Source organism: Falco naumanni, chromosome 9 (assembly GCF_017639655.2).
Source record: "Falco naumanni isolate bFalNau1 chromosome 9, bFalNau1.pat, whole genome shotgun sequence".
Taxonomy (NCBI): domain Eukaryota; kingdom Metazoa; phylum Chordata; class Aves; order Falconiformes; family Falconidae; genus Falco; species Falco naumanni.
This window is the reverse complement of record NC_054062.1, coordinates 28,613,663-28,624,407: the sequence shown is the minus strand read 5'-3', so window position 1 is coordinate 28,624,407 and position 10,745 is coordinate 28,613,663. Positions and strand designations below refer to the sequence as shown.

The following is a 10,745-nucleotide window of genomic DNA, read 5'->3' as shown; positions in this document are numbered from 1 at the left end:
TAGTAAGTGCAGGAATAAGATGGTAGTGGCTTTCAACAAAAGGAAAGAAAGCTAGCTCCATTTAAAAAAGTTTTTCAAATGTCTGTTCCTTTTTCTACAAAAGAAGCCAAATATTTTTAAGATACAGATTATATCAGAACATAGTGTTAGGACGTCAGAATATAAATTGCTGTTCTGTGATAAGAAAAAAATAAGCTGTAGTATTTGGGAAAAAAAGTTATAAAGTCGTCTTGACTGGGAAAATAATAAATGTAATAGATTTTTTGGCTGATTCAGTCTAGCTTAGACATCTATCACTGGGACAACAGAGGTTTAGACATGGCCTCTAAGGATCTGTGTGGTGTAGAGAATTCTAATTCAAACACTGCATTTGCTTTGAGCCGAGACTATGCAGGTGTTCACAGACTGTGGAACTGCTATGTTGCATCTAAGCAGGCTAGTCTCCTATCAGGTTTTTTGTTCCCTATTCCCTGAACAAAACCCAGCACTCAGTCTCTAGCTGGCGTTACATTTAGCCAACCTTTCTTTTCCTTTCTCCATCCTTATTCTGTGGACTGGATAAATTCTGCCATTGAGCAGTTTTGCATAAATTACGCTAGGCAACTACAATTAAATGCTTTATTTATGTTCCTAAGTTCTTAATTAAATGATAAGTATTTTAATTTGTTTATTTTCAATTGTCTTTGTTTCTTCAGTTAGCTATCCAACATCTTGGTTGTCTCCACTTTGGAAACTTCACTGTGACAATGATTGATTTAGTCACGAGTTGCCCAATAACTCCAGTGTTCCCCAGAGTTAGCCAGAAGTGTTTCCTAATCATTCTAAAGAACAAATGCGTGGCATGGTAATGCAAGTGACTTCTCAGAACAAGGGAAATCCATTTCTCCAACAACTTCGCTCCTTTCTTTGGATTCACTGACACTTTTGTCCTGATTGAGAGCAGTATCCTGGTCCAAAGCTTAGCAGAGAATCCAGATTGCTGCCAAACTCTGGCAAAGAGGTGTTTAAAGTCAGCTTTGTTCCGTTTAATTAACAAGTAGGGAGTACCAGACTAGCTCCATTTGGTATCGGGCAGCACTTCCCTCATCAGAAAGGTACAGAACCTGTCTGGATTACAAGTGCAGAGCAGGACTACTGACAGATGAATATGCTGTTCTATCCAGAGAGAAGATATGGCTGTGTGTTGCCGTGACGTATTTGTTTCAGGGAATTGCTTATTCAGAAGAACTCAGAAGAATGAAGAGAACTGTGGATCCTGAAGCATTTATGAATATTGTAAGTTGCTCAGTAGAGTGACCTGGGGATGGAAGGAATGCATGTCTCACAGCAGAGAGGTTTCTAGGTGTTAGATAAACTGCCTTTATTTAACCCATCCCCTCTAATCGCTCTATGTACTACAGCTTTCTCTTCTATTCTCTTCTGTCTGCATCTATAGCAGCACGTCTTATGTTTCATAGAAATTAAGGCAAACACCTTTCCTTAGTAAATCTCCAGAGTTTTTAAATTTCCTTTGAAGTATCAGTTACCACTTTGCTATTGTTGGCACTAATCTCCTGTGTGAAAGAATGACCACTTAGAATGTCAGCATTTTATCAGCAAAGACAACTCTAAATAATTAGTGGTTTATGTTTTCTCCTTTTTTTGAACGACATGGCATAGATCATAAATGGCCAGCTTTTCAGAAGAGCACCTCTTGCCAAGCAAGCTTGTTTAGATCTTTAGGCACTCATTAAAATCTTGGGTTTTCTGTCCTGCATGACAAATTACATTGAGTAATTCTCTGAGAACAGGTTATAAAAAACAATCCTCTCTTGTAACAAAAGAAGTGGAATGTTACATATCAAAATTAATACTTATTTCAGAGCTTAAGATTGACTAAGCTAGTGATTTTCCTTTGACTATGCAAGTGGCTGACCCAGTTTTTTTCCATAATGTAGTCAGTTTTTCAGTGGTACTCATCGCATATATGGGCCATTCACAAAAGGGCAGTTGTGAACCTCTCTGGATTTCTCTGAAGGTAGCTTAAATAAACTGGTTTCATTTTGCATTACAGCAGATCAGGACCATGCACCCACACAGCTCCTCATCACAGCTATAGGAATCATAAGCTCCTGCTATGAGCTTGTAGTGATTCTTGTATCAGCAGAATGCAAGGGCTTGTCATGATTGTATGGCAGTAGTACAATACAGGTGTTTTATAACAGATTTTAACTGAATAGTCAAATCATGGATATAACACAAAGAATGAAGCAAATTTACTGTGGTTTTAAGGTTACAATATCCAATGTGATATTGCTTTATTTTGATGCTTAATATATGTAGACTAAATCCCCAGTTGTATCTGCTCTTTACCATTCCCTCATTGTGAATATCTTATTCATATATTTTATGAAATGGACTTCTGCAGGCAAATGCACTTGTACTTTCTCTTCTAGAATGAGCTCATTGCTTACAAAGGATACCCCAGTGAGGAGTATGAAGTGACGACAGAAGATGGTTATATTATTACCATTAACAGAATTCCTTATGGTACACAGAACCAGGGAAATCCAGGTACAGTTCTTTAATATGAGATAAAACCAGCTAAGATAGGACACATTCTTGAAAGAGATACCTTATATTTGTAAAACATCCACCAAAGCTTGTGTAAGCAGAAGAATTTCTAGCAGAGAATTCTGGCTGCTCTGAACAGTTTGCAAGATCAACTGGGCTGGTGTCAAGCATCCCTATTTCTAATGAAAATCCACTATAATACAAAGCATATACCCTCATAATAAGAGTTGGTGAGTAAAAGTAAAAAAAAAAAGCAAAGGCTGTAATCTGTCCTATCAGCCTGTTTAGAGAAAGCTGCTCCAGCCTCTAATTTTGCTTTGGTTTTGCTTACACCTGGTTAATATCAGTGACTGATTCATATTTTGGGTAAAGGAAACCTCTGCAAACAATCCCACACCTTCATTCTTTATATCAGTGTTGAGAATCTCAAGCTTAGGGAGTTGAGCTGTACAAACAATGACCAGTATGTGCCAGGCTAGTTTTCACTGTGTCAGGCAGATCTTCCCAGAAATCCTTACAAAACCTTAGAATTTATCTCTTTACAGAAAGGGATACTTAGTTATTATGATTCGTTGTATCCCTTGAAGTTGGCATAGGAACAAATCCCAATATTGAATGTCAGACAGTAATGTCCCTGAACTACCAGAAAAATGAAAAAAAATCATGAACTGTTGTTTGTTTCTGATTTGCTTTTCAGCTTTGAAACCTGCTGTGTTTCTCCAACACGGATTATTGGGAGATGCTAGTAACTGGGTCACAAACCTGCCCAACAACAGCTTGGGCTTCATGCTAGCCGATGCTGGTTTTGATGTTTGGATGGGAAATAGCAGAGGGAATCGCTGGTCCAGAAAACATCAAAATTATTCCATTGATCAAGAGGAATTCTGGGCTTTCAGGTAGTCAGAACCATGGAAGGTCATCTTTACTGCCCATCATTACATATTTAACTAAGCTGGCTAAACCAGGGATTTACATATGCTGGCTTTTTAAAAAGCATTCTTTACATTCACTTTTGCTGAGGTGCTCCTATACACACGTGAACTTTAATAGCGATGGAGACTACTTCCATTACTGTTAGCAGAGGTTCTTCAAACTAGAGGCGTAGCAACAGAGCAGTTCAGAGGAACCCACACAGGTCATCTCCAAGCCATTCCTCAGTTCTGGAGGCAGTTTTGGAAGCCATTTAGAAACACTCATCTGTGTATTACAATAACATGAAAATCACATAAAGAGAAAATATAAATAATTTTTGCACTTATTTTAATGAACCTTTTAAAATAGACCTTTTCTTTAATGACAAATTGCATAAAATGTATGATTCCATGGAAGGAGCTCTCTTACTATATCACCACTTGTTCCTTCTGTGTAGACAGTTACAATTCAACCTGACACTTCTTCAAGTTATAGTCCTTCTGTTGATGTCAAGAGGGAAAATACCTCAGAAAATCTTGAGTAGTGTCTTCCCTATTCAGTTCCAGAAAAACACAGAACCTAAAATAGCTGAATGATTCACTAAATGGTTCTTTGCTGACAAGACTAATAAAAATATTAGTTCAATTCAAAGTCTGATTTTTAATTTATGCATGCCTCTCCTTCAATCTCCTGCCTGCAGTTTTGATGAGATGGCAAAGTTTGATCTTCCAGCAGCAATAAATTTCATTGTGGAGAAAACCAGACAGGAAAAGTTGTACTATATTGGCTATTCACAAGGTGCTACTATTGGTAAGTTATACACAACAGACCAATGTTTTAGGAAAACAAGAATAAAATGTGATTTGAGGTACTGAGATACTGAATGTACCTGGCGTTTTCATTAATTCTTTGCAGGTGTGAAAAACACAGGATAAGATGTTTTCAGCATGTAGGCATTTTTAATTTAATATAAAGAGAATAAAACATAATGGGCCAAATGCACTGTTTCTGTAAGTCTGTCAGCTTAGAATTATACTGGAAATTATTGTGGGCCATGCAAATTGTTTCTTTCCAAGATGCAAGGGCATGTCCAACAGCAGCTGGTCAATTGACCAAAATAAACAAAATAGGAAGATGAGAGTACAGAAAGAGAAGTTGGTCAGTTTGGGCAGGACACACACAAAAAGAAAAGAAGAAATTGGATCAACCAAAAGAAAAACATCTGCTCCTCCCTATACTATATGAAATGCATGAATGTACATCAGAAGTGTGCATTTATGTTTGAATTGGTTTGGAATAAAGCTGCAGAGGCAAAATATAGAAAAAAATCTCTGTCTGAAGAGGGAAATAAAACTACAAGCTGGTAACATATGGAGAAGAGTGATTTCACACAAATCTAGGCTGAACCATAGTCTCTAAACAACAAACAAAGTTGCTTTCTCTAAACAACAAAGTTGCTTGTAGGTTTAAAATTGCAGAATAGAATTTATAAATACTGAAAATAGTCTAACATACGAATAATAATATTCTTAATTCTTCTATTTTGTTTCCTCAGCTTTCATTGCATTTTCAACAATGCCAGAGCTGGCTCAAAAAATCAAACTCTATTTTGCGTTGGCACCTGTCACTACTATTAAATATGCTAGAAGCCCAGCAACAAAACTCCTCTACCTTCCTGAAAAATTGCTCAGGGTATGTGATATCTTGGTTTCAGTTGTTTAACCATATACTTGTTTGTTCAGCTCTTAAAATGGATAAACAGAAAGTATAGGGTTTTATGAAGTCTACTCATTTGCATGTGGGTGGAAGTTCAGACTGGACATTAAGAAAAACATTTTATCTCTGGCAACAGTGCAGCACTGGGGCAGGTCACCCAGAGAGGTACAGAGATGCTGATCCTCAAAGGTTTCCAAGATTCCTGTAGACAAAACCACAACTGATGTGCAAGCTTAGAGCTAAACTACGAATTGGAGTTAACATTTAACGTATCTCTTTATTAAAAGTGATGTAACACAAATTGAGTAACGCCTGAGCAGGCTGATGCAATGCAAGAACACCTAATTTCTCTGTTGTTTGTGGGAACATCATCTGGCAAATTAAGAAAAAGCAAGTGAGAACCACTGAAATTACTGAAGAGGAGGAACAGGACACAAGCACCTTTTGTAACACAACAGCACAATGTACAACTATACATTCTTAAATGAATATTACCTTTGTATTTCACAGGGTTTGCTAGGCAAAAGAGAATTTCTCCCCCAGACTGAATGTCTAAGAAGGCTAATAGCTCCCGTCTGCAGCCACCGAGCTTTTGCCCAGCTTTGTAGAAGTGTCTTCTTCAGTCTGGGTGGCTGTAACCTGAAAAACATTGACATGGTATGTATGACTCTTAGCAGCTTTACTAAGAGTTTAAGCTTCTGTTCCCAAAACTTACCTTCTATCCTGTGGTATGAATCCTGAATTTCTATTAGTCAACATCATATTGCAGGGAACAGTCCCCACTGCCGGACAGCAATATCTGCTGGTTGCCCTATCACTGGGCAGGGGACCACTGCCTCAATCCTCAGAAGGGCACTTGGCACCATCCCTAAAATCAACAGCTGCTCAAAGCCCCCAGAACTCTGCGGTCTGCCTTCTGCCAAACCCCACCTAGGGCACCGTCCCCTGGTTCATACTGTGACTACTTCACATCCTCAATATGCTGGCACACCACAGAAGGAGAAATAAAACCCCTATCTGTTTCATGTTTCCAGGACCTCTTTGCAATGGAGAAAGGAACACATGTATCCCCCTTGCCTTCCTCCTCCTTGCCTTGGACGATCAGGGATGTGCTCAGAGGCGCAGGATACCTCAGGAATACCTGAGAGAGAGTTGGCAGACACAGGGGGCTAAGACACGCTTAGGCACCTCATGCTACACACAGCTCATGCACTCAATTTACGTTGGTTTTACTGATACATGACACAGCTGTGGCAGATATCTTGATGTACATCTGAACAGAAGAGAGGAAGACAACACTCACTAAATATTTTCTTTCAGAACCGAATCAACGTGTATATTGCCCAAACCACCTCTGGAACTTCTGTGCAGAACATACTCCACTGGAGTCAGGTACTAGCAAACTCAAGGAAGACAAAATAGGTATTCACTTCTGGCTGAACGTTACAGAGTGGGTATAGCTGATCTCCTGTGGAGAAGCCATTGCTAACTTCTTGGAAACACATGCAACTTGTGGTTTACAATTGAATCTCAGTTCAAAGCACTACTTTTCATTGATCCTTGTTTTCCCAGCAGGATAGAAATACCCTGTGTGATACAGGTACATTTGAAGCCAACAATGAAATGCTGTATTTGTGTAAAAATATGTGTGCTGGAAGCTGTGTATGTGGGTGTATGTATCACTTTTCTTATTGTGTATCCAGTAGCTTTTATAAATGATGCCCACTGCTCTGTACAGAGCTTACCTTAAGAAATCAGTTTTGTTTCCAATGTGCAGGTAAGAAATGAGCAACGCATTGGCTGCTTTGTAAAGTATCAAATTTTACTAGTATTTTAACTTATTGCTTTCAAAGCTATCAGTTTCTGGACAGCAATAGAACTATAAATAGTAAACTATTTATTAGACTTGTTATATCCCTTACTTACAAGGTACTGTCACAGTGCATCCTCATCAGCAGTGCTGATGAAATCTGCCTTTCTGTCTTGGGGCTCACACTTTGAGGATTCGTGAAGTCTGGGCTCAGTCACAGAAGCTGCTGCATGCAAGGCAGGTTCCCTGGCAGCTCTGGAGGCTCTGGAGCAGAGCAGAAAGCAGCTGCAAGCACAGTGAGCTTGCAAGAGTGTTAATGCACTTTTCAACGCTGCAAACACATAGATAAGTTCGAGTGACACCTGCACAGGCATTTGCTCAAAATCAAACGATACTTTTGGCTGTGAATTTACATAAAATACTAGATTTGATTAAGCTGTTTTTGTAACCAAGGCCTAGACCTGTAAAGAAAAAGGGTTACAAAGGCACAGTGGGGGGAGCTCTGCAAAGTGACTCAGGTTTAATTCAGCATCCAGCCACAGACTGGCAAGTACAAACATGCAGGGGTAATACTCCTAAGCCTTCATTGTCATTACTTTTATTACTGTTAAAGGAGTTAATAGACACTTCCCCTCCAATATTAAGATCCCACTGATGGTGTCTCTCCTAGCAGTAACAACCCATGCTGTAGGCAAAGCCAAGGAATGCAGCGGAAAAACTAGAAATGGTTCCAGTTCTGTATTCATACCAGGGAGGGAAAAGCAAACATGAAGAGCCACTCACGGAGCCGAGTGACAGCAACATGACTGTCAGAAGCAGCAGTGAGAGGAACTTGCTGGAGGTTGTTAACAGCAATTTTACAAACTGGAACAAACTGCCTATGAGAGCATCCCAGGGTGTTTCTGCAGGAGCCATGGGTTTTTTTGGTTCTGACAAAAAATATTGACTCCTTTTCACTGATTGAGACTTTTAATTAATTTACTGCTGGCTCTTTCATATCTCTTAGAAGAACTTCTGTTCAGGCTTTAGATTGGAGTCAGAGGCTCAGCAGGGAAAGAATGCACAAACTTCCTGAATGCTAGCTTTGTAACTCCCCTTCTCTTGTTCATCCTCTTAGGAGGCCCACTCGGGGAAGTTCCAAGCTTATGACTGGGGCAGTTCAAAGAAGAACATGGAAAAATACCAACAGGTATATTTTGGTGAAACAACGTTACCACCCTTGGACAACACAGAAGCACACAGGAAGAAAGCAAGGATGTAGTAGCAGACACATTTTCAGAATACAAGTAGATGGAAGAATTACTACTTTCCAGTTTGGAAGTCAACATAGAAAGCATGCAAGCAAAGTGGAGGGTGGGGACCAAAACTTTTCAATTTAATTATAAATAGGAATAAAGTGAAGTAAGGGTAGGAAACATCGAAAATTAATTTTGAAAAAGAAGAGAACATCTAATGGATAAGAGCAAACAGGCATCTTGCCTGCTCACATGATTGGAACAGTTACAAAAGCATGAGAGCCCAGGGAAACAATAGTATGAAGAGGGCAACTGGAAGGCTAATAGCTACCCCTAGATACTGGCACCCAGAGACAAAAGGGCTTTGTCCTCAAGCAGTCCCTGAGGAACCCCTTCTCCATTTAAGACTCTAATCCCATCCTTGACCTTCCTACCCTTTAGGTCTCCACAACAGCCCATCATTATGAATTACATGTTTTAATGATGCCTTCCATGAAACGCAACTTCCTTTGGTTAGTTTTGAATTTGCTTGACCCTGGAAAGTCACTGGATGCCTTCTAGGTTTCGTGTTATGAGAAGCAATGGGATAATGACTTCCTGTGCTCTTATTCACACCATTGTGACCGCATAAACCTGTTTCCTGTCTCTGCTCCGGCCTCTATTTTTCAAACTCAGGAGTCCTGAGCTACTTCCTCTCTCCTCCTACAGAAGTGACACCATGCTCCTTTTCATCCTTGTCACACATTGTGTTTTCTAACTAGACTGTGTATGTCTTCTGGGGCTGACCAGTACTTCAAAAGGATCAAGATGGAGGTTTATCCAGAGGCATCCTGACATCTTCTGTCTTGTTCCAGGTTCCTGCCCTATGGATTCCTAGCTGAGAGGGCAAAGGCCCAACTGTAACTCTGTCAACTCAGCTGGCATTTTTCCTTTGGCTGTGCTATCAGCTGGGTCATCCCTACGAGCGCAGGCAGAAAAGCCAAGCGAGGGCACTTCCTTCCTGTTTGGTTTAGGCACCTCCACTTTGAACAGTGCCAGAAGAAAGCCTCAAATGCATGTTTAAAGTTTGCTGTGCTTTCCTGGACATTCATTCCCATACTGCTTGATGTTTTTCAGGCTACTCCTCCTCCCTACAACGTAGAAGAGATGACTGTACCAACTGCAGTATGGACTGGGGGTCAAGACTGGCTTGCAGATGCCAAGGATGCAGCCATTTTACTGTCTCAAATCAAAAGGCTCATCTATCACAAGAGGATTCCTGAATGGGCACATCTGGATTTCCTCTGGGGATTGGATGCACCTTTGCGAGTGTACAGTGAAATTATTGATCTGATGCAGAAGCATCCTTAACCCACAACCAGTAGCCATACCTGACTCATTCAGTGATACTTGCTTTCACTTGGTATGAACAAAACCTTCTGCATCAGCTGGTTTCTGCTGGAATCAGATAAAGGGTTCCTCCTGGCACTATTTTCACACCACATGTCAATGCAATGCTTTTTGCATCTTGGTAGTGCACTTCATATTTTCTGGTAACCTGGTGGGTCAGTAATCACTTTCTATTTGATACAGCTTAGATTCTGCAATAACAATACTTCACTAACAGAAGACAGGGTTTTCTTGCAGTCTGCTCTCTTCTTTAGATCCTAACAGTAATGAAAGCTCTGACTTGTTCTGGATACAGTCAGTAATCTCAAGACATTTTCCATTCTTCATATAATTTCTCAGTTTATTGGGTTGGCAGTTAATCAAAGGCATAGTGTAAGCCAAGACTAATTCTAACAGTTATGGTATTGATTAATTTTATTATTAGATGAGACAATGACCAGAAAGTAAAAACTGAGTTCACACAAAAAAATCACTCCTGAAAAAAAGATGGTTTGTCTTCATTTGAAACAGGGCTGCTTACTTTTTTCATACAAGGGACACAGGGAGGGTAGACCCAGCAGAAAACAGTAGCCAGTGTCATGCTTCAAGCACACACCTGCATGATGGGAAGCTTGGGTTCAGGGCCCCCCACCCCGAGATAGAGAAATCTTGGCACATCCAATCCCTGCTGACAACACTTTTGGAATCTGCGTACATGAACTCTCCAGGGTGGGAGAAAGGAGCTGATTTCATCTTGGCAATGACAGCACTTCAATGGGACATTTTGGTTCAAAGTTACACTCAAAGAACGTGGCAAGAACCTCACATCTGCTGCTATTTCACATGGAAGATGCTGGCTACCACAGAGCTGAGCTGTTCTAAACCTTCATCATGGCTCTGAGAAGCCTCTTTGGGGTTTAAATGCTAAAATAAAAAGTACCCAAACATCACTAGAAAGAATCCATGTTCTCCTCCCCATGGCCATTTAGAGGACTTTGCCCATCAGTGGGAAGGGCTCCTTTGAAAACAGTACTGAAGAAACTGTTATCCGATTTATTTCTGAGGGAACTCTGGCTCTACCAATCTTGTTTCAAATGGGCAGCTATTGCACATAGACACTCACTTGAAGGGTAGCCTCCATCCTTGCTAGG

At 40.2% G+C, this 10,745-nt stretch overlaps 1 protein-coding gene across 1 annotated transcript; it reads left to right on the top strand.

Moving 5' to 3' along the window:
* Positions 1–1,177: 1,177 nt before the first annotated feature.
* LOC121093779 (lipase member M-like) lies at positions 1,178–10,204 on the top strand. The gene is made up of 9 exons (XM_040606628.1): positions 1,178–1,275; positions 2,436–2,553; positions 3,251–3,449; positions 4,166–4,275; positions 5,021–5,157; positions 5,692–5,838; positions 6,502–6,573; positions 8,109–8,180; positions 9,343–10,204. The coding sequence occupies exons 1-9, from the start codon at positions 1,237–1,239 to the stop codon at positions 9,574–9,576; spliced, it is 1,128 nt and encodes a 375-aa protein (XP_040462562.1). The 5' UTR covers positions 1,178–1,236; the 3' UTR covers positions 9,577–10,204.
* Positions 10,205–10,745: the final 541 nt, after the last annotated feature.